This window comes from Narcine bancroftii, chromosome 5 (genome assembly GCF_036971445.1).
Source record: "Narcine bancroftii isolate sNarBan1 chromosome 5, sNarBan1.hap1, whole genome shotgun sequence".
Classification (NCBI taxonomy): Eukaryota; Metazoa; Chordata; class Chondrichthyes; order Torpediniformes; family Narcinidae; genus Narcine; species Narcine bancroftii.
In genome coordinates this window covers 225,452,814-225,477,600 of record NC_091473.1, presented here as the reverse complement: position 1 = coordinate 225,477,600, position 24,787 = coordinate 225,452,814, and the positions used below count along the sequence as shown (strand labels likewise).

The 24,787-nt window shown below is 43.0% G+C and overlaps 1 protein-coding gene across 1 annotated transcript in view; it reads right to left on the bottom strand.

The window, feature by feature from the left end:
• Nucleotides 1–4,835: 4,835 nt before the first annotated feature.
• The window catches only part of ampd1 (adenosine monophosphate deaminase 1 (isoform M)), a 45,141-nt gene continuing 25,189 nt past the window's right edge, over nucleotides 4,836–24,787 (bottom strand). Inside the window, exons 8-15 of the mRNA XM_069936439.1 lie at nucleotides 23,359–23,490; nucleotides 21,970–22,133; nucleotides 20,609–20,735; nucleotides 17,822–17,985; nucleotides 16,231–16,351; nucleotides 10,887–11,060; nucleotides 9,048–9,158; nucleotides 4,836–6,125 (exon numbers count right to left, since the gene is read on the bottom strand). Of these exons, the coding sequence (XP_069792540.1) occupies nucleotides 5,967–6,125; nucleotides 9,048–9,158; nucleotides 10,887–11,060; nucleotides 16,231–16,351; nucleotides 17,822–17,985; nucleotides 20,609–20,735; nucleotides 21,970–22,133; nucleotides 23,359–23,490 (1,152 nt within the window). The 3' untranslated portion in view covers nucleotides 4,836–5,966. The remainder of the gene's footprint in view (nucleotides 6,126–9,047; nucleotides 9,159–10,886; nucleotides 11,061–16,230; nucleotides 16,352–17,821; nucleotides 17,986–20,608; nucleotides 20,736–21,969; nucleotides 22,134–23,358; nucleotides 23,491–24,787) is intronic.

Below are 24,787 nucleotides of genomic sequence, written 5' to 3'. Positions count from 1 at the left end.
TTCAGACCAGGTCTGGAAGTGGGAGCCTACAGAGGTTCAAGGCCATTGCAAAAAAAAATACCGAGTGTCAATGGTTGCCAGGCCTTTGTCTTCTTCACCCCAACAGTGGTTTCCACCCCACCCACCCCCACTCCCTTGACACGTTTTCGGGCACATTTACCCTCAAAAAGAAGAAACATGCAAACTTTAGACAATTAAAATAGGCATGTAAAGTAGTTTCTGTGCAGACACCTGCAGTGTTCAAGATGATGACAACCATTCCCTTTATCTCACTGTGAAACACAAGGATTGTTGGACTTCCTGTAATGTTCTTCCTGTTGAAGGAATGGGCACAAAATTTGCAGTGCATCTGGCTTCATCTGCTCCACTGGTTTCCAAGGTTGTCTGGATCTGTTATTCCTGTAACTAGGATGCCATACAAGACAAGGGAAGTCTACGCAAGGCCTGGTTCATTCAGCTGGACAAGTATTGAGCCCATTCAAAGGACTGCAATCACCACCCTTGATCTGATGGCAAAGCTGACACTCAAGGCATCAGATCCTTTCAAACAGGTCAATGAGAGGCTCTGATCACCATGATCCAGAGGCTGAATCATCTGTTCTGAGCAAGAAGATCAGGGGACTCTGGTCTCTGCCATATCGTTGACTGTCGGGGCTGTGCTGAGATCTCATTACACAACCAAGGGAACTCTGCCCTGTCCTAAAGCCGGAATGTCAGATTGAGTCTCTGGCCTGGTAATTGCCTAATATTGTTTAAATCTTGGCATTTGGGAATCTCCCTGATGCTCTCTACAGAGGAAAGGAATGCACTCCTAAGATTACTGAAAGGAACCAAACAGGCTGGAGAACAGGAGGACTATGCAGACCCCCAGGAGACCATGGGTTTCTGCATCACTTTTATGCAGTTTTCTCTCTCTCTCTCTCTCTCACACTCGTATTTACACAGTCAGACACATTCTTTTTCACACTCTCATGCACTGACAGACATACACACTCATAAACACACACACTTTCACACATTCACATTCTCTCTCCCACATGCGTTCTCTCCCACACTATCACGCACAATCGCTGTCACACACACTCTCACATACACGTAACCACACAATCTAAACTACACACATAGAAAATCATACTCTCTCACACAAACTCTTACATTCAAAAATCACACCCTCGCACATTCACAAATTCTCACCCACATAACTCATCGTGCACACACTTTCACACACTCTCTCTCTCTCTCACACACACCCACACACAATCTAACACACACACTCTCTCTCACACACAAGCACACTCTCCAGAACACATGCCCACCCTTTTTGTCAGTCTCTCACTCACTCTCATCCACCATTTTCTTGGGTAAACTTAAATTACAACCATCTCTCACTCGCACCCTTTCATACACTATCTCTCTCTCACACACACACACACACACACACACACACACACACACACACACACACACACACTCTCTCTTTTCCTGTTGCACACACTTTCTCTTTGCCCTCCTGGATCCAACACCAGGGTTACATCACAGAGGATACATGCACACATTACACACCCAGAGAACCTTATCATAGTTGCTCAAGTTGATCACTAATGATAAAATTTGGAGTAATCATTAATTAGAGCAGCCATTCTCAACTTTATTTTGATGCTTATGGCCTCCTTATGACTCTGCTCAAAGTTTACAGGTTCCCCCTCCCAGTGAAGCAGTCAAGTTTTGGCTTCTTCTGTACTTCTCTCCGACTGACTACAGAGCAAACGTTAAAAAAAATTCATGTGAGGTGAAAATTCATGTGAGGCTGGCGCCCACATTGAGAATGGCTGAATGAGAGATTTCTCCTCTGAGAGGACATCCACAGATGATGAGCGAACCTCTCATGCCTGAGAAGCAATGATCATATTCATTCAGCTGATTGAGGATGCTGGACACTGAGAGAGATGTAAAGCACAAGTGGCAGAGCTGAGCCATTGTTGAATTCTTTCCACATCCTGTGTCTGCGAAGAGAAAGGTTCGGGACATCTTTGTGCTGGTTTCTCCAGCATGTTTGCGAATTGCACTCGAGCTCAGCATCTGCAGACTTTCCTATTTACTTTTTCTGACATTACTGCAGTTTAAGTGAGCCACACAATGTGGCCACTGGTCCTCAAAGGCTTGAAGAATAAGAATTGACTGTGTCATTTCCATAAGATCATGGCTGATTTCATCTTGTCCTCCATGCTTCTACTTGGTCTTCATAATATTTTAATCTTGCTTATTGCAAACACCTTTTTCCTGCCACTTTGAAAACTTGTTGATGTTTTAACAGTTGGGGATTAGCCTCGGCACAGGTTTTATAGATGGACGCAAGGGTGACAGAAAACCTCTAACATCATCATAGCTCAGCCGGTCAAGCAACTGGCTCAGAGTTCCAGTGACTCATGTTCAAACCTGACCCTGACGCTGTCCATGTAAAATTTGCAAGACCTCTGGTTCCCTCCCTCATCCCCAGCAGATATAGGCTGATGGGCTCATTGGAAACTCTGTCTGGTTAGGGTTAGGTCTATAATTCATGTGGATCAGTCAGAACTCTGGTTGGAGAAAGGCCAATTTTGAGGAAATAAGAAAGCATGGATTTGGACAGGTTGTTTACTGTCAGGAATGTGCTTGGTAAGTGGGAGGCCTTCAAAGGTGAAATTTTGCAAGTAAGAGTTTGTATGTCCTGTCAGCATTAAATGCAAAGATAACAGATATAGGGAACCTTGGTCTGTGAGGAATATTGGGGATCTGGTTAAGAAGAAGAGAGAAGTGTCCAGCATGAATAGGCAACAAGAACCCAATGAGGTACTTGAGGAGTATTAAAAAAAATACAAAATAACCTGAAGAAAGAAATCAGGAGGGCTAAAAGAGGGCACGAGGTTGCTTTGGCAGACAAGATGAAGGAAAATCCTAAGGACTTCTACAGATATATTAAAAACAAAAGTAAGGGACAAAATTAGTCCTCTTGAATATCAGAATGGTTGGCTATGGAGCCAAAAGAGATGGGAAGATCTTAAATAGGTTTTTTAAAACCTGTATTTAGTCAGGAACCAGGTGTAGAGCCTACGGAAGTAAGGCAAACAAGCAGTGAGATCATGGAATCTATGTAAAACAAAGAAGAGATGCTGTCTTCAGGCAATAAGGTGGCTAAATCCCGGGGGCCTAACATGGTATTCCCTCGAAGGAGGCTAGTCTTGAAATTTCCGGGTGCTTGGCAGATATATTTAACGTGTCCTTAGCCATGGGCGAGGTGCTGGAGGATTGGAGAGTAGCTTCTGTTATTCTGTTGTTAAAAAAGGTCTCAAAACAATTATAGGCCAGTGTACCTGACATCAGTAGTGGGTACATTATTGGAAAAGATTGGATATACAAGCATTTGGATGGTCAGGGATAGTCAACATTGCTTTGTGTATGGTACATCATGTTTAACAAATCTTTTTTGAGGAGGTTACCAGGAAAGTTGATGAAGTGTTCATGATGAGGGAGTAAACTAGATTTAACATTGGCTTTATGGGAGAAGTCAGAGAGTAGTTAGTGAATGATTCCCTCTCTGACTGGAGGCTTGGGACTGGTGGCGTCCCTCAAGGATCAGTGCTGGGTCCATTGTTGTTTGTCATATGTATCAATGATCCAGACGATAATGTAGTAAATTGGATCAGCAGGTTTGCAGATTACACAAAGCTTGGCGGTGTTGTGGACCGCAAAGAAGGCTTTCAAAGCTTGCAGAAAGATTTGGACCAGCTGGGAAAAAATGGGCTGCAAATGGCAGATAGAATTTAGTGCAGACAAATGCAAGGTGCTGCACTTTAGAAGGGCAAACCATGGTAGGAGATGCACAGTAAACAGTAAGGCACTGAGGAGAGCAATAGAACAGAGGGATCTGGGAATACAGATACATTATTCCCTGAAAGGTAGATAGGGTCATAAAGTGAGTTTTTGGCATATTGGCCTTCATAAATCAAAGTATTGTGCAGTGGAGTTGGGATGTTATGGTGAACTTGAATACACATTGGTGAGGCCAAATTTGGAGTATTATATGCAGTTTGTAACTACAGGAAGGATATCAACAAGTTTGAAAGAGTGCAGCGGAGCATTACAAGGATGTTGACGGATCATCAACAACCGAGTTACAGGGAAAGGTTAAACAGGTAAGAACTTTAGAATGAGGAGAGATTTGATAGAGATATACAAAATTATCATGGGTATACACAGAGTAAATGAATGCAGGCTTTTTCCAATGAGGTTAGGTGAGATAAAAACTCGATAATATGGGTTATGTGTGAAAGGGGAAAAGTTTAAAGCAATGGTTTTCAAATGTTTTTCTTTCCACTTACATACCACCTTAAGTAATCCCTAAGCCATCGGTGCTCTCTGATTAGAAAGGGATTGTTTAAGGTGGTGAGTGAGTGGGAAGGAAAGGTTCATTTTTACTAATTAATATAGCTACTCCTCTTGCTTTTGAATTTACAACGCTGCTGTTACATGTCCTACCCAATCTCTCTTTAATTTCTTGTGCTCCAATTCAGTTAAATGTGTTTCTTGCACAAATGCTATATCAATTTTTTATTTTTTCAGTAAATTTAGCAGTTTCTTCCTTTTGATTTGGTTATGTATTCCATTAATATTTAAAGTCATATAGTTCAGCGTAGCCATTTCATACTTTGTTTATCTTCCAGTGGGAAGGGAAGGTTGAGAACATACAAACCCATTGTTACTGAACTATTTTGATTGAGAAAAATTGTCATGGGCCCATTTCCTTTGGAGTTATGAAACTGTGCACATAATGAGTCAATTAGGTATGATTAAAACAGTGGTTTTCAAACTTTTATATAGACAAAGCCCACAATTTTTAGATTTTTTTATGGTCATGTAATAAAACAAAAATGTGATATTACACAATTTCACTGAGCCTACTGTAAGGCAGACAAAGATTTGCTATCAGCAGAAATTGACCAGCGCACCTTACATTCGGAGAAAGAGAAGCAAAAGAGAGCCCCTCCCCAGAGTTATTGAATGTCCATGGCTTCACCTCTGAGCTCCCACAGCTTTCACAGCCACATAGCCTTCAGTCCAAACCATCAGAAACCTGAGCTCCAGACATGATCAGGGAGCCTCCAGTCCCATCGGCATCCACTCACATCCCTTTTCCAATACCTTGTATCCCTTCACCCAGTCTCCAGCTGTCCACAGCCTGGTGTGAATCCCTTGACTGTAATTGCCTGCAGCTTGCGTGGTTTCCTCGCCTCAACTCACCAACAGTGTTCTTCAGCCTCAGAACCTGGTCTGCCACTGTGGTCACTGCCCCATGAGTGACTGTCCTCTGCTCTTCCTTCTCAAATGTGAGGTGGTCTCACCATTTCCAAAGCCCTCTGCTTCCCCAGAGTCTGCAACCCATCGTGGCCGCTGTCATACATAGGCACTGACATCTTAGACACACCCTGCGGTCATGGGATTTTAAAATAAACAACCGTCGGCTCCTTTAAAGGAGCGTTTAAATCCTGTATGGAGCTGATGGCAGACAGACTGGGTGGTTTGGACCCTGTGGGAGAGCGCTGTATCTCGCTCCCTATGGATCCGCTGCAGTGGCAGCGTTGCCATTACAGCAGGTCCTGCAGCGCCACCATTTTTTTTTAACCCAATGATTTGCACAAAGAGAATAGCAGAAACATACAAATGACTGGAAATTCTGAAGAATTCACCAGCTGCACTTGAAGCTGAAAATTCCTGGGTGGGCAGAACTTCTACCGCCCCTCCACACATCTATTGTCATTGAAAGATTAAGTAGCAGTCTGCTCTGAGTTGATGCTTCACAACAATCATTAACAATGCCTCCCGGGGGAACAGTGGAGTCTCTCCGGACACCTGAACAACTAAAACTAAAGGAATATCGACCCTGGCCCAACACAGACAAATTCACACTGCTGGCACTGCAAGCAGTCCTTTCATTCCAGACCCTGCAGTCCTTCCTTGATCAGGTTAAGTTCGTAGCAGAGTGTTTCATGACGGTAGGCCATCCGTATCTGAGGGACATTGGTCTTCTGAATGTGGTTGCCTGCTGGCCCTTCCTTATGATAATCTGGACCAAGAAAGTGGACTTTCTCCTGGAAGATAAAACCAAAAGAGTGTGATCGTACCAAGACATCTCACAGCAATGTCGTTGCTTTTTATTCCCACCTGCTCTAGCAGGCACACAGGTAATTACTGCTATACAACCTTCTCCGTGAGAAATGCTGTAAGACCTTAAGACGCTGGAACTTTGTTCATCAGAAACGGCGGACCACAGAGGTGTGGTCAAACACACACTGCTGAGGTCAAGTTGGCATGAGGCCCAAGGCACTTGAAGAAGAAAACCTTTCTGGTCTCTCCCTGCAACTGAACGCCTTCAGTGAGGCAACTAGCGGAGCCCCTCAGCTCCAGTGACTTAGGTTCCCTCCTGACCAGCCGTGCGATCTGTGTGGGTTTTCTCAATGTGGTCCAATTTCCTCCCACTAGCTGGTTTACTTGGCTGCTATTTGATTGCTCTGAGGGTGGAGCTGAATGATAGAATATGAGGGGGAGCTAATGAGACGCAGGAAAAATCAGTGCAGGGATCAGTGCAGGATTGGTGCAAATGGGTGCTTGATAGCCAGCCTAGATCTGATGGGCCACAGGGCCTCGTTCCATGTTGTTTGCCTCTATGACGTCCCTGGATGCAATCTGATAAAGCTCTTCTGTATCTTTGCAAAGGGTTGGTTTCACTCCCGGTGCGGAGGCCGGAGTTGGTTGCAGTCGTCCAGCTCTGAGGTGGACATGATATAGAAAGACAAGGTGTCATGTGTATGCTGTTCAACTCCCTGCACATTCTTTGCATCTTTTATAAGCAAAGGCATGGAATCAAATGATTTGAGAGTGGTTATCTGAGAGAGGTTTAAAGAAAATTTGGGCACACCATGACAGACAAAGAGAGACTGGAATGTGTCAATCTGGAACACACAAGAACATAGGAAATAGGACCAGAAAGAGACCACTCACCCCTAAGGCCTGTCCCTCCAGTCAATATAACCTGCACCATGCCTCAATCCCACATAGTACCATGGAGTGTTCCAGGATGGAAACAGGCCCTTCAGCCCAACTTGTTCATGCTGGCCTATTTGCTTGTGTTCAGGCCATATACCTCTAAACTATTCCTATCCATGGACTTGTCGAAATATCTTTTGGATTTTTAAGCTCCTACCACTTGCCCTGACAGCTTCATTCCTCTGTTTAAAGATGCCCTTTGGGTCTCTTTTCAAATCCTTCTGCTCTCACTTTCAATATATGCCCCCTCTGGGGGCAAAAAAGACGATGTCTATTTACTTTTTCTATACCCCTCATGACTTTATAACCCTCTATAAGGCCCTGTCTTACCTCCAATGTTCTAGGGGGAAAAAAAGTCCCAGCCTCATCTCATAATTCAAGCCTCTGAGTCCCAGAAACATCGTTGTCTTTTGTGCAACTTTTCCAGCTCAATTATATCTTTCCTATTGCTGAGTAACCAAAACTGCACTCAAGTGTAGTCTCACTAGAGTCTTGTACAGTTGCAACATAACATCCCTGCTCCTGTACTCAGTGCCCTGACTGATTAAGGTAAGCATGCCAAACATCATCTTCACCACCCTGTCATCCTGCATTGCCATTTATTTGGAATGATAATACCCTGAGTCTCTTTGTCCCGCAACTTTATCACATGCCTGAGTTAAATTCCATTGGGCCATTCCTTGGCCCATTTCCCCAGTTCTTCTGGATCCTGTTGCAATCTTAAGTTCCCTTCTTCACTTGTTACAGGAGAAGATGGAAAAGGTAAATATTAATAAGGTTAAAGAGAAATGGGAAAATGATTTAGATATTGTTTCGACATGGGAAGAATGGTCTAAAATATATGTAGATAGTGTTACAAAGTTAATTAATGTTAGGTATAATATGGTTAACTATAATTTTTTGCATCAAATATATTTGACACCTGAAAAATTGAAGAGATATGGATTTAGTTTAACAGATTTGTGCTTTAGGTGTAGGAAGCAGAAAGGTACTTTTATACTTTCAGTTTGGTTATGTGAGAACATTAAATACTTTTGGGAGGAAATTATAAAAATTTCTGAGAGATTTTGTTCAAAATAGATTTGCAATTGGATCCGTTGATGAGTTTAATGGGTTATATTAATTTGCCTTTTATAGAATTACCGTATTTAGTTTTTTTAAGATTAGGATAAGCAGTTTGCAAGAAAATGTATTGCTGTAACATGGAAAAATGATATACAATTGAGGTTGCAAATATGGCAAAAATGAAATGCAATCCTGTTTATATTTAGAGAAAGTAACATATAATTTACAAAATAATTTCTTTTTTTTTAACTGATATGTGGAATTTGTATTTAGAGCATATGTCAATAGAAGTTAAGTGAATGGCACTCCAAACATAAAGCATTCAATATAATTTTCTTAAACGCTCCGGAGGTTGGGAGTTTTTTTGTGGGTTTTTTAAAGTTTGGTGGGGGGGGTGTAGTTAATATTTTATTTGTGTTTTGTATGTGTAGAGGATCATCCATATGTAATTTGGAAAATTTAAAATAAAGTTTTCAAAAAAAAGTTCCCTTTTTCATTGTCCACAATAACACTGCTTTCAGTGTCACCCACAAATTTATGAACCACGTCGACTGCTTTCTCATCCAAAATCATTGATGTCAAACAACTGTGGATCCAGCACTGATCACTGTGGCACACCACTGGTCACATGCCTCCCATCCAAGCAACAACCCTCTGCCTTCTACCAGCTTCCTCTGTCTCCATTCCCCAAAGCTCTCAATATTGCAATAGTTTTAAAAAATTAATGGTCCTCCTCCACTTTAAATACCTCCACTGATTTAGCCTCCACAATACTCTGGGGTGGGTTATTCCAGAGATTTATCACCCTCTGCAAAAAAAAATGTTGCCTCTGTTTGCCATTTTGCTTCCTTGATATTGGAAAGATCTTGGACACATTTAAATATCCCCAAGGTGACCATTACCTCTGTGGAGTGGCCGCTCTGCAGGACACTGTTACGTGCTATTTCACACATGTCGCAAGTGCTCAGCTTGAAGACCTGAGCAGCAATGGCATACTCCTCCATCAGTGGCTCCTGTCGATGTGAAACAACAACAGAAGAGTTTAGGAGGATTATGGTGTAATGATTAGGTTACTAGATTGGGAACCTGCAGTGTGGAAGTCATGGAGTATAGCATCGTGCGGCACAGAAAATGGCCCTTCAGCCCATTAAGTCCAGGCTGAAACAGCAGAGCTACACTTGCAGAGATGTCATTGCTTGGGAGGGGGGTGGGGGTAGTGGTGGGGGAGATATTAACCCAGGTCCCATTCAGTTCTCATCCACAGTACAATGTGGCACCTGGGTTCGAATATGGTGCTGTCTTTAAGGAGTTTGCAGGTTCTCTCCGTGAATTGCACCGGTTTTCCCTAGATGCTGCAATTTCCACCCACCCTCCAAAGTGTACGGGGTTGGCAGCTCAATTAGGTGTCATTGGGTAGCAGGGGTTTCATGGGCCAGAAGGGCCTTCTACTGAGCTGCATCGTTAAAATCAAGAAAAATAAAAGCAAACTTCATGGCAATGATTGAGGAGGAGCAAGGGAATCCCTACATCTTTAATAATAGTGGTCCCTTAAGCCACACCAATAAACTATGGATGAGGTGAAACCCTGCTGTGCACTGTAGTATATGCCATTTTACACATATCACAACACAAGGATGTGGCCATACAAGAACCTTTGTTTTCTTGAACCATTTTGATATATGCTGAAGACCTGGAAAGTACTGCCTGAAAGGAGTTGTTATGTACTCCACATGTCTGATGGGTTTTCTCCAAGGGGGCTCTGGTTTCCTCCTACTGTTTGAAATGCACTGGTGGGGGGGGGGGGGGGTGGGTGTAGGTTAATTGGGTGTAATTTTGGCAGCACGGGTGTAAAATGATCTGTTACCATGCTATATGTCTAAATTTAGATTTAAAATTTAATTTAAATTTAGAAAAACAAAGTATTTCCTTTGACAGAATTGTGTTGTGAATGGCTTCCCTTAGTTTTATGGGGAACATGAATTAACTTGGCACAAATGTGTATGCCACTTGAACTACTGGTGTAGCGTGCAATGCCTTCTGGAGAGTCTCAAGGTTGCTTTTCACCCTTCATGCAGAGGGCAGAGTCTGTGTCTTTAAACCGGAAAGTCTGCAATACGCTGGGGTTGAGGAGCAATGCACAAAAGGGCTGGGGAAACTCCGCAGGTCACGCAGTGCCTAATGGAAGAAAATGGTAACCATCGTTTCGGGCCTGGACCCTTTGTCAAGGTAAGAGCAAAAAAAAAGACAGGTAGGCTTGTAAATAAAAAGGAGGGATGAGCAGAGGAAAAAAGAGGGAGGAAAGGGCAGAGGCTAACAGGTAGGAGATCGAGGGTGGATACAGATGAGAAGACAAAAGAGAAAAAAGGTGAGGAGTGATAGGAGAGGGTGTAGCTCTCTGAATGGAGAAGGAAGGGGCAGGGATAGATTTGGGGGAAGGGTTTAGCATAAACTAGAGACGTCTGGGTTAGAGAGCCAAGATGGATTATTGGGTGCTATTTCTCCAATTTGCAATTAGGCTCAGTTTGGCAGTGCATGAGACCATGGATAAACATGTTGGTGTGTGAATGGTGTATGAAATTAAAATGGTTGGCCTCCGATATTGTAGTGGACAGAGCGAAGGTGATCAACTAAATGATCTCCTCCCAGTCGGCACCTATTCTCTCCGTTGTAGAGGAGGCAACAATGGGTGCAGTCGATGCAGTCCACTGACTATCTGTTGATTGGGTGACTGCTGTTCTAACCTTGGTGTAGTGGAACTGCATAGGATCATCAGTGGAGAGCGAGATCTTCAGGCCTTTCTTCTGATACTCCAGAAGTGGATTCTTGGCATACTCCAGGAAGAGGCTGTTGTTGCTGAGCGGGGACATAGCGATGGGGACCTGAGCCAGATAGTACAAGTACTGCAGCACTGGACTCTGAAAGAAAAAGAGGTCTTCTGAATGTTTCATTGCAGTCTCTGGCCCCACATGGGGTGTGACTGATCCACCGGGACTTCCTTGTGTTGAACTATATTTGCCTGTCTTACAAATTGACCACAGGCCTTCGCAAGATAGGGAGGCATTGAGCAACATTTGCATTGCTCACTGAATGACACCAATCGGGCAGATACAACCTCATCCAATCATCTCTGAACTTTAGAGCTTTGGTCATGGACATTGCTAATAAAGAGATGCAAAAATGTAAAAACTATAATATTCTTATTGAATTGAATTGTCATGAGTTCTAAGATATAATGAAAATCTGTTGTGAGTATCATGAACGCCATTGTGAAGAAAGCCCGTCAGTGCTTCTTTCTTAGAAGTTTGTGGAGGTTTAATATGACATCAAAAACCTTGGCAAACTTCTACAGATGTGTCGTGGAAAGTGTGCTGACTGGCTGCATCACAACCTAGTATAAGGCACCAATACTTTTTTTTTTTTTTTTTTTTTTTTTTTTTTTTTTTTTTTTTTTTTTTTTTTTTTTTTAAATTTTTTTTTATTTTTCACACCATAAATCACATTAGCCATGATATACACTATTTCTTTTCACACATATACAGTGACTTTTTCTCCCCCCCCCCCCTTTCCTCCCAAACCACCCCCCCACCCCCCCCCTCTCATCCATTTTAGGTATACAATCTAGGTTGCATTAAGCCAGTCAGACAATGTTGTCATTCAACAAAATTACACCAGAAATTCTACTGAGTCCATTCTTTTCTTTCCTTCTCCTTCCATCAACTTAGGTAATGTTTGTCCCCGGTAGGTTTTCGCTATTGTATTTAATGTAAGGCTCCTATACTTGTTCGAATATTTCAATGTTATTTCTTAACCAATATGTTATTTTTTCTAATGGAATACATTTATTCATTTAAATTTGGTAGTTTCTTCCTTTTAATTTGGTTATGTATTCCATTAATATTTAAAGACATATAGTTCAGCGTAGCCCTTTTATATTTTGTTTATCTTCTCTTTCCGTTTTTCCATCATTACCTTTCCTCCTTTTCCATTTCTGTTTTCTTATTTTCAACTCTTTATAAGACAACATTCCTACAACATCTAACATTTTCCTTATTCTCCTATTTCTATCTTATTTATCCCCAATCTCCCCTTCACCTCCTGAGTTGTCCTTTATCCCTTGTCGGACAACCACATCTCCCCTCTCCATTTGGATTTGCGAATCCACTCGCAAGCGTCAACTGATTTTGCAGTGACCGCTATTTCCCCCCACCCCGCCTCCCCCAGAAAAGATTTCACTTTTCATATGTCACAAAGGTCCCTCTTTTAATTCCCTCCTTATTCTCTCTATTCCATTACCTTCCCTTATTAATTCTTGTCTATACTATCCATATTTTCCTCTAAGTACAGATACATTCATGTATGCTCATTGTCTCTATTCACTCTTATACCTCTTTACCTGCATACATATCAATCGTGATCATTTTTACTCTCATTACCCGTCTTCATCCCTCAGTCTATTTTTGTCTTTACCCACATACATATCAGTCGTGATCATTTTAACTCTCATTACCCGTCTTCCTCCCTCAGTCTGTTTTTGTAATTGTTCTGCAAATTTTCGTGCTTCTTCTGGATCCGCGAATAGTCTGTTTTGTTGTCCTGGAATAAATATTTTCAATACCGCTGGATGCTTTAGTATAAATTTATACCCTTTCTTCCATAAAATCGCCTTTGCTGTATTGAACTCTTTTCTCTTCTTTAGGAGTTCAAAACTTATATCTGGATAAATGAAGATTTTTTGCCCTTTATACTCCAGTGGTTTGTTGCCCTCTCTTACTTTTTCCATTGTCTTCTCCAGTACCTTTTCTCTTGTAGTATATCTTAGGAATTTTACTACAATAGATCTTGGTTTTTGTTGTGGTTGTGGTTTAGAGGCCAATACTCTATGTGCCCTTTCTATTTCCATTTCATGCTGTAGTTCTGGACATCCTAGGGTCTTAGGTATCCACTCTTTTATAAACTCCCTCATATTCTTGCCTTCTTCATCTTCCTTAAGGCCCACTATCTTTATGTTATTTCTTCTGTTATGGTTTTCCATTGTATCTATTTTTTGAGCTAGTAGTTCTTGTGTCTCTTTAGTTTTTTTATTAGATTTCTCCAATTTCTTTTTTAAGTCTTCTACCTCCATTTCTGCTGCTACTGCCCGCTCTTCCATCTTGTCCATTTTTTTTCCCATTTCTGTTAAGGTCATCTCCATTTTAATTATTTTCTCCTCTGTGTTGTTTATTCTTTTTCTTAAATCCTTAAATTCCTGTGTTTGCCATTCTTTAAATGATTCCATGTATCCTCTAATAAGAGCAAGTATATCCTTTACCTTGCCTCTCTTTTCTTCTTCTATTTCACCATACTCTTCCTCTTCTTCTTCCTCTGGGTTGACCATCTGTTGTTTCTTTGGTGCCCTTTCCTCCTCTTCTATCTTGTTTCTATTGTCTTCTGTGGTCTCTTCTTGCTGCAGGTGTTCTGCAGCTGTCGTTGCCGGCTGTGGAGATCGACTCCCCAGCTGGTCCCCCCTCCCGTCGGTGTGTTTTTTTTCATTCGCATCGCGCATGCGCGAAACTTCGCGCATGCGCGGTTGCGCACTTTTGTTCGGCTCTGCGAGCCATTTTTGTAGTCCATTATTTACCGACCTGAGGGAACGGGTTTCTCTCTCCGCAGCGGGCCTCTTCGGACAGGTAAGGCCTTCACCTTTTCCCTCCTTTGTCTTCTCTTCCTCTCTTCTTACCGTTGCTTTCGACTTTTCTTTTTTTGTCGCCATCTTCTTTCCACCTTTATACTCACTTTTCTGTAACTTTTATTTCTGTGCCTTTGTGTTTTCTCTTGTTTTTCCCGACTTTTCTGGAGAGGGCTGGAGTTCACCGTCCGGCCACTACTCCATCGCGTGACTCCTCCAAAAGCTTATTTCTGCACACATCCACCCCTACACCCTATATACGCCTTCACATGCCCCTTCATTCTTGTATTTAACAGGTATTTCAAGCAGTCCTAGTTTTTATTCCAAAATCCTTTTTTGATAATATTGACTCTTGGGGGAAAGTAGTCATCCACAGCATTCTCTGGATCTTACTGGTTAATATTCCTTTTTGTCTCTCATCCCACTGTCATCACAAACTGCTCTCTTCAGTAACTGAGATTGAAAGATTGATCCATGTTTCCACTCAAGTTTGTTCTCATCTACCAAATATATCTCTCTGAAAGTAACATAATCCTTAGACAATTATACTGACATTTTTTGTATATTACAAGAATTGCAGTAGTCACAGAATCTTGATAAGTACTGCTGTTCATCTGCCATTACACATTGACACAAGAACTGAGTTCAATCGTATAAGGCACCAATACTTATGAGCAGAAAGCCCTGCAAAAAGTAGTGAACACAGACCAGTACATCACAGCCATCATTGAGGACATCTATATGGAACGCTACTGTCGGAGACCAGCAGCGATCATCAAAGACCCACACCACCCAGATGTGCTCTGTTCTCGCTGCTGCCATAAGGAAAGAGGTATGGGTGCTACAAGACTCGTACCACCAGGTTCGAGAACAGTGGCTCCCCCTCCACCATTAGACTCTGAAACAACAAACTCAATCAGAGACTCATTTAAGGAATCTGACTTTGCACATTATTTATTACTGAATATTTATTTTCTGTAATCGCATAGATTGTTTACATTTCTTTCAGTTATGTATCTTTCTTTTGTACAGTTTTTGCACTCCCAAAAAGTAGAAATTCTGCCTGGCTCATAGGAAAAAGAATCTCGGGGTTATATGTGAAGTCATGTACGTGCTCTGATAATAAATCTGACCTTTGATCCACGCATGTCAACCTATCTTTAAGTTCTATACTAACAGTTTGATGTTGTTTAATTTGTAACCACATTTATCCTCATTAGATTCATTGCGTTTTTAGCTTGTCTTAATTTTGTTGTAATTCAATTTTAATAATATTTTAGTTTTCATTATATTTCAGTTTTCAGATTTATTGTCAGAGTACATACATGACAACACAAACAACCCTGGGATTCTTTTCATGTGGACAAGGCAGAGTTACCATTTACTGGAAGTGGAATAAAAATTGCACTCATCATATATAGGCAAAAAAATAAAGAAATGAAAACAAACTGACTGTGCAATACAGAGATAGAGAAAAGAAAATCAATCAAGTTCAAAAGTCAGAGTCCTTAAATGAGTCCCTGATTGAGTTTGTTGTTGAGGAGTCTGATGGTGGAGGGGGAGCAGCTGTTTTTGATCCTTTTGGTGTGAGTTTTATGGCACCTGTACCTTTTTCCTGATGGCAGCCGTGAGAACAGTGCATGCGCTGGGTACTGTGGATCCTTGATGATTATTGCTGCTCTTCGACGGCAGAGTTCCCTGTAGATCTTCTCGATGGTGGGGAGAGATTTTACCTGTGATGCCCTGGGCTATCTTTTGCGAGCTCTATTGGTGTCCGCATACCAAACCGTAATGCAGCCAGTCAGCACACATTCCACCACACATCCGTAGATATTTGCAGGGTTTACCAAACGACCATAAACTCCTCTTTTAATATCCTCTCTTTTCTAGATTTCCCATGCTTCAAAAGTCTACTTTGTATTGAGAATCTCTCTCTCTCTCACCCTCTCCCCATGGACTTCCAAAATTTGACTCCAACCCTCTGCTGGACTCTTATGTTGGTTATCTAGTTACCAGTGGTAGAAGGGCCTGCTAGTAACATTCTGAGCCCCTTACTGGAATTGCTTACAGGGACGCCCAACTGGGAATTCTCCTCAAAGTCCTCCATGAGGCTTCCAAAGATCTGCACACACCTTCTAAGACTTGGCCTCCAATCTTCCATTACTCTGGGGCATGGAAGCAGGAATTCCAAGTATTGCAGAATTATATCATCAGCTCCACCACTGGACTGACCTTGCAACTACCATGAGTATTTTGAACAATTTACCACCCTCAGGTTTTCTATGGGTTACTTCCCAAACATTCCCTCATTAGCAATTTCATGAATGGAGAGCCTGCCTTTCAAGTGAGTGATTGCACCAGCTGTTAAGAATGAGGTTATTCTCTCCCTCCCCAAATCCCCCTTCTGTCTGCACACTGACCTTTTTCAGGTTAAGTCCATGCGAGATGTTATCTGCAGTCATGAATGCTGCCAGAAGGTGCGTCACAGCTCCTGCCTCTCCACAGTGGGGCCGAAACATGAAGGTGTTTAACCCTCTTTCTCTGAAAGATACAGAGAGATAAGGCTCAACGATTTTAGCTATTCCTTTTAATTGCCTCGCCCTCAAGAGGAACTCAAATTTATTGAACATTTGCAAAGGATGGGATCCTGACATATGCAGCACTTAGTGTAAAATTCATCTGATGGACTGTGACATAATGTAAAAATTTTCAGAGTTCGGGTGCAGTGTCTTGCTTTGTCAAGGCCATGTTATCAAACTAGTTTCAATGAAAGATACTGTATATTCAATTTTCAACCTGCAACTGTTGTGTGAGGGAGGAAGGGAGCGAAGGGAGGGAGCGAAAGGAGGGAGAAAAGGGAGGGAGCGAAGGGAGGGAGCGAAGGGAGGGAGCGAAGGGAGGGAGCGAAGGGAGGGAGCGAAGGGAGGGAGCGAAGGGAGGGAGCGAAGGGAGGGAGCGAAGGGAGGGAGCGAAGGGAGGGAGCGAAGGGAGGGAGCGAAGGGAGGGAGCGAAGGGAGGGAGCGAAGGGAGGGAGCGAAGGGAGGGAGCGAAGGGAGGGAGCGAAGGGAGGGAGCGAAGGGAGGGAGCGAAGGGAGGGAGCGAAGGGAGGGAGCGAAGGGAGGGAGCGAAGGGAGGGAGCGAAGGGAGGGAGCGAAGGGAGGGAGCGAAGGGAGGGAGCGAAGGGAGGGAGCGAAGGGAGGGAGCGAAGGGAGGGAGCGAAGGGAGGGAGCGAAGGGAGGGAGCGAAGGGAGGGAGCGAAGGGAGGGAGCGAAGGGAGGGAGCGAAGGGAGGGAGCGAAGGGAGGGAGCGAAGGGAGGGAGCGAAGGGAGGGAGCGAAGGGAGGGAGCGAAGGGAGGGAGCGAAGGGAGGGAGGGAGGAAGGAAGGGGCTGTGTAGTAGATTGAACTCCAAATAATTTTATCATTGAGACACTGCCAAGTTGAAAGTTCTGTGAATCAGTAAGAATGGGGGGGGGGGGGGGGGTGACAGATGAATAGGACTTGCTGTGACTTACAATGTATGTAGCTGTCTTTGAGATGCACAAGTTATCAAACCATGGAAAGTGTGAGGCCAGCTAGAAAATAACGGAACAGTGGAATCGGAGACACAAGATAATGTAGCGAAACTAAGCTGCTGGAGAAAAATCATCAGGTCAAGCATGCAAGTGGACAGTCAATGTTTTGGGTTAAAACCCCGCTTCGGGACTGAGTAAGGAGAGGGAGGGCAGACAGTATGACAGAAGAGATGGGGAGAGGTCAGTGGGAGATAGGTGGAGAGAGGAAGAGTGAAGGATGATGGACAGATTGTCCCAGGTGTGGTTGAGTTGTGGAATTACAGATTCCACTGGGAAAGAGCCACTCATGTGGTTTTCAGCATTTTAGGGTTCGGTGGGTGAGGGAGATGGGCAGGTGTGGGCAGTGGTGCAATGAGTTGTCCGCAGTACTTTTTGTGCATCTGAACAGCATGTTCCATGAACTCACACTGCCATGCTTGGCTGGTTAAAGGACTTTACCTCCGCAGGTTGTTGAGAACCATGATGTTAGCATACATGTAGCAGAGATAGTAGGAGTAGGAAGGGTTTTTTGGAATGGTCCATTCCTCAGGTTTTGGGCTCTTTGTGGCGAACATATGTCCACTGTGTTTGGACTCATCATCCACGCTGTCAAAGGCAGTGATCTAGATCAATAAAGAAAAAGAATAATACTTACTGTCCAAAAAAAAAACCGGTGATCGACTATGTAGGCTACAATTACATTAAAGCCTTATGCTTACAGAGCGCGTAATCTCCAAACCTCCTCAATGTACAACCAAAATTATTTTTAAGTAAAGAAAGAAATAGAGCCTTGAATTATTCCAATGCCTTCACAAGCTTATCCAACCAAGTATTTTCTGAAGGTTTAATGTAGGTGAAGTTGTTTGGTCCACAAGATTGGGACTGGTTTGTCTCAGGTAAACAGAGGGAAGCTGTTCCCATGAGCATGAGTTCACGAAACGTAAAACTTCGGAAAACATATAAACAGGGCACATGGGATGGGGTAAGAACATTAACCCAAGAGAGTAGTTACAACCTGGAACTCAATGCCTTGTTGGGTAACAGGAATAAAATTAATCATCGCCTTCAGAAGAGATACTTAATGGAGAAGAGTCTGTGTGCCTCTGTGATCATTAGGTGGGGATTGTTCCATCAGGGGGCAATGTTCTACATTCAAAGCATTATAATTCTGATTTAATCTCATTCAATTTGCACGCAGAAAAATTCTACAAATAGTAACAATAGTTCAATAAAAACTGCAATAATTGTAATAGAGATGGGATAAATATTGATTATAACACCCAACCCCAACCAACCAAATTTCCCCTGCAACCGCTGCAACCGTGTCTGCCTGTCCCGCATCGGACTTGTCAGCCACAAACGAGCCTGCAGCTGACGTGGATATTTACCCCTCCATAAATCTTCGTCCGCGAAGCCAAGCCAAAGAAAGAGATAACACTGAGGACAGTCCCATTTATCTTATATGTCACCAGCTCCACCCAAGAGCAGTGCATTTCCTTTGCAATGCATCACAGGTATTGGCATGTCTTTCGCGCTTGAGGGCTGCAAAAAGGACTTGAACACAGCTTTTAGAGTCAGGGGCAAGAGTCCCAGCAGCAGACCAGTCTTGATCACTCACTGGTGGAAGTCACTCTTGTCAAAAATCTTTATGCTTGCAACCATAGTGGGGGGTGAAGGAGGGAGGGAAGGGAGGGGGGAAAGGGGGAGAAAATGACACTGTATATATTCACTGTATATATTGTGTGTATTTTGGCCAGTATGGTTCATAGTGTGAAGAATAATTTTTTTTTAAAAACAAGTCACAGGCGTTAATTCTGAAGCAGGGTTTTTGACACAGAATACTGATCCCTGTTACTATCCCTATCGATGCTACCCAACATGACTAAGCATTATCAACATATTCAGTTTTTATTACATCTAATTATCAGGCGGTTGTGAAGATGAATGATCATTGATTAGAAGGGGAAAAATTAAACGGAGGCAGTAAAGGGTAAAAGTTCCATTATTGTCATGTAATGCTACATTTAGAATGGAACATACATGACATTTTTTTTTAACGTTTGTCCACCGCAAGGCAAACAGAGAGTCGCCACTTTGTCCAGCGGTCTTCACAGAAACCTGCAGCACCTGATGATCCTGGGCAGTCTCCCCTCTAAGTACTGACCAGGCCTGACTTTGCTTTGCTTCCAAGATCAGACAATCTCAGGGATATTCAGGCTATTCAGTGCTAATAAAACTTTTTGGTTCTTATGGGGCCACAAGATCATGAACAACAGAAGGAAAGGCATCCCATGTAGGACACCTCTTGGCAATGCAGGTATTTTATTCACTCCCTCTTCTTCATCCCTGTCTTCTTTCCACCCCTTTTCTCTCCATTCGCAGAGCCATCCCCCCCTCTTCTTGTTGCTGGTGTGCCCTCCCTCCCTTATCCACCTATTACCTCCTGCCTGTAGGACTGTGCTCCCTCCTCCCCCCGCGCCCCCCCACTCCACATTTTATTCAGGCGACTGCCTACATTTTGTTTGAAGGGCTCAAGTCTGAAATGCTGGTTCTGTATCTTCATCTTTGCTGTATAAAGTCCCACTGTTTGACCTGTTGAGCTTCTCCAGTGTTGTATTTTTACTTCACTCACGGTGTCTGCAGACTTTTGTGGTTTAATACAGTCATGATGATCTGGTAGTAAGTGATTGGTAGCCATTTTTACATCAAGTAAAAACACAACGCTGGAGAAACTCAGCAGGTCAAACAGTGCACTTTATGTAGCAAAGATAAAGATACATAACCAATGTTTTGGGCTTGAGCCCCTCATCAAGGTATGAAAAAATGTAGGCAGGTGTTCGAACAGAAAAGTGGGAAGGGGAAGGGCAGGAGCACATAGGTGGGTAAGGGAGGGAGGGCACACCAGCAAGCAGGCGGAGGAGGAACGGTTCTGTGAATGGAGAGGGAAGGGGGGGGTTAGAGAGCTGGAGGAAAGAAGACAAAGGGAAAGGGAAGGGAGGGAGAACAGAGAATAGGCTAGCAGAAACTCGAGAAGCCAATGTTAATGTCATGGAGATGGAAAATTACATCGCTATTTTTACATCTCCTATTTTTGCTTCCATTGAGGTGAACAAGTGGTTGCCAGCTTGGTCTCCACCATTTTACGCCACTGACCCCACCCAATTGAATTATTGGTGATGCCACAGAACCCATACAAAGGGGAGAACGATCTCACTGGACAGTAGACATCCTGACATCACTACTCACATGACGGAGGAAAATGCTGAGCTTGATGTTATCCTGAGGGTTCACTGTGGCTTCGAAGATGGGTAGGAAGATGTTTCCAAGCATTTTTCCAAAGTGCGGGATGACGTTTTGAGCCCTGAAGATATCGCTTAAAAATAAAATAGAAGGAAAAATGTAATCAGACACAAATAAGACCAGATGAGCACGTGTCTGAAACCCAAGTATATCTAAAGACATGGAGAGCATACAAGGAAGCCATAAGAGAGGTTCGCTTGTACAATCTATTGGGGACCAGGACAAAATAGCGAAATCAGAATGATTAAGAATTAATATGGATGAGGGAAACCTCTCTCTCCTACAGCACTGAAGGGGTGGATTAACTGGCAGTGGATAATGATCTAGAGGGCACACTAACTGAATGGATGCCATGCTGCTGATATTCCATAGCTCGTGAGGTCCAATGACAAGGATCAGGGATGGATAGCTGGGGTGAATGAGAGTGGGAAGGTTTCGCCATTAACCAGAGGAGATTTGGTCAGATGTAATATCGCTTGAAGTCAATAAAGAGTGGGATTTAATGTAATTTGGATGAAGTGCAGATAAGAGAAAAGTACAGTTAAACATTGCAGGGGCAATATCTTTGACAGTGAGGGGTCCATTTAAGAGTCCGATAACAGCATGAAAGAAACTGTCCTTGACTCTGGCTGTTCATGCTCATATATCTTCTACCCAAGAGAAGGGGTTAGGGAAAGGGTGGGAGAGTGTGAGCAAGATGGGGCATGTCCCAAAAATCAACAGCTTTCTCGATGCAGGAGGTATAGATGTAGTTGATAGAGGGGAGGTTATTTGATTGATGGCCTGAGCTGCATTCACCTCTCCTTGCAGGATTTTGTGATCTTGGGCAGAGCAGTTCCTGTACCACACTGTGATATATCTGGACTGGACTGCTACCTTCCTTAATCCCACCGATGAATCCTGGATCTTCCTAATTTTCAACGTTTGTATTTCCCAGGGAAGTGGGATGCCTCTCCCATGACATTTCCTGCCAAATTATTCTGTTTGCACTTTTCTCCCTTCATAATAAGATGCACATTACATTCAAAGTACAGTGATGCTTGGTGGAGTCAATGGGGCTGCCTTTGGGCTAATGCACTTGTCACAGTGAATGAATCAAAAAGCCCAACACTTAGATTCTGCCCTACCATTATGGCTCAGTGGCGAACAGGAAACAAATTCAGAGGTCGGCCAAGACTCTCATATCTCTACCTCATAGCGCCTACTGGTTTTTAATCCTTTTTACATTTCCTTTCAGATACAGAGAACCCATCCATATTTGGACCCATCCAATCCCTCGTATAGGTCTTATCCAACTCCCAACTTACTAGATCCTGGGGATCTGAATCATCCACTTCATGTGGGGAGAGTAGACCCTGTGCTTGATGAACCACGTGGCCAACTTCGACCACTCATCTGGCGACCGCCCATAAATGGACAAACGTGGTTCTGCATACTGATACTTGGCATCTTCGAAATCCGACGCCACCTCCTACCGCACAATAGAGGCTTTGTTAGTATCACTGACAATGCTGTTAAATTCCACCATCAATTTGCATTGGGTAGTCAGGTTAAGTTATTTAATGCATGCTGGCCTATGGACGACTTGAGTTTGGTTTGTAAACCACATTTCCACATTTAAACACAGCTACTTCACTGCAGGGAGTAAAAGTTGAGGACAATGGAGGGAAACTTAACTCAGTAGACACATCAGAAGGATTTAGAACCAATTAGGATTTAACAAACGAAAGGACATGTAGATGTGGTACAGAAAGGGGTTCCACCGAATCTGTGGAATTATATCGGTTATTCCACCTCAGATTGACACACCTTGTCAAGTTCCTCCAGCAGTTTGTTTTGTTGGCACATTTAAGAGCCAAGCAGTGGAATATTATTCATAAACAATCCAGTAGTTATTACAGTAGTCAGAAGTGATAAGGTTATCCCATAGACGGAGCTCAGAATCAGAATCAGGTTGATGAACATGTGTCACAAAATTTATTGTTTTGCAGTAGCTATATTGCGTAGAACACGATGTAAGATTACTGTAAATTACAATTCCATCAAGATTTTTAAAAAATAACTAGTACAAAAAGAGAGAAAAAGTGAGTTAGTGTCCATAGATTCATTGTCGGTTCAGGAATCTGATGGCAGCGGGGAAGAAGCTGTCCTTGTGCTGCTGAGGGCTCGTCTTTAGGCTCCTGTTCCTCCTTCCCAGTGGTAGCAGTGTACATGGCCTGAGGGGTGAGCGTCCTTGAGGATAGAGGCTGCTTTCTTAAGATACTGCCTCTTGTACATGTCAACTTGCAAACAACATGCAGTGCATTCCATCCAATAAAGAACACCTCAAGAGACATTACCCATGGATGCCTCGTCAAGGAAGAGGAGGTTGGAAGGGGTTGACTGTACACCAGATCAAGAAGGTGGATCATCAGAAAGAAAATGCAGAGAGAGGAAGTGTTGAAGGGAGGGATTCAGAGTCTGGTATTAGGGAGGATGAAAGGGGAGAAAAGCAGTGGAGATAAACAGTACACAAGGCCAGAATGGGAGAAGGGGATGCAGGTTGCACAAAAGCAGGGCTGGGGAACTGGAAGGCTTTAACAATAAGGGATTTAGGTCATGGAACAAACTGGGCAGTTTGCAGATTGATAGTTAAGCAGGACTGCGTAAAGAATGGGATCCCTTCCTGGAAATAAACCAAATAAGAGGCCACATACCTTGATGACATGAGCAAAGTATTCTCCATCTATGGCATTCTCTGTCTTCAGGTAAACATCACGGAGCTCACTGGCACCCATTGGGTTGTACTTGGCATTGAACTTATCAAAACGCTGGAAAGTCTGGCGACCCTGAATGAATATAATTTCAGGCTGGTTGGCCTCTGCACTGCATCCAACTTTATTTTAATTTAGAGATACAGCATGAAAATGGGCCCTTCTGGCCCATGAGGCCATGAATCCCAATACTCATGTGACTAATTACCCACTAACCCTGTACATTTCTGGAACGACGGACGAAACCGGAGCATCCGGAAGAAACCCACGTAATCAGAGGGGGAGAGGGTACAAATTACTGAGAGCAGGAGATTCAAACCCGGGTCGCTAGCTCTGTAATAGCTAGCCACTACACCAATCCTTTTCCTTCCACTCACATACCACTTTTTAAGTATTCCCTATGCCATAGGCGCTCTGTGATTAGAAAGGGATTGCTTAAGGTGGAATGTGGGTAGAAAGAAAATGTTTGAAAACCACTCTTTTAATCGTACCTAATTGACTTGTTATGTGCATGGTTTCATAACTCCAAAGGAAATGGGCTAATGATAATTTTTCTCAAGCAAAATATTTCAGTAACAATTGGGTCTGGAGCAGTGATTCTCAACCTTCCCTTCCCACTCACATTCCACCTTAAGCAATCCCTTACTAATCAGAGAGCACCGATGGCATTGGGATTACTTAACATGATATGTCAGTGAAAAGAAAATGGTTAAGAACCACTGCTCTGTACCTGTGGGTGGGACGGTTAGTGCAACACTATTGTAGTCCCAGTGTTATCCAGGTTCGAATATGGCACTGTCTGTAAGAAGCTTGCATGTTCTCCCTGTGGCCTGTGTGGGTTTCCTCTGGGTGCTACGGTTTACTCCCACATACCAAAAGGTACAAGGTTGTAGGTCAATTGGGTGTAAATGGGCAGCACTGGATTCAATGGCTTCTACTTGGTTGTAAATAAAAGTTTAAATTTAATTTTAACCATGCCATCTACTTATGCTTGCATTTTTAATAATCTATTCTTGGAATGCGAATGTCATTTGTAAAACAAATATTTATTGGCCATTCGTTGACTGCATCAGATATTTACTATTTATTTGGCTGATAAGAAGAGTTTATATGTAGTTCTCCCAAGTCTGGTCCTAAAAACAACTCCAGCCCAAAATCTAGCTGTCAAATCTGAATGTCAGCCGAATGTTGTATAAACAGTTGTTATGTGTACATCACCTGTCCTATTTAGAGCTCTGGGACTTAACAAGAACCTACCTTACCCTCAGAGATCTCAATCTGTTTAATTCACCCACTGATCGGTCCATTATTTGATTTTTTTAAATATAATTCTTCGCATTCGACCTAAACTCCTTGGAGATTCATAATTTCC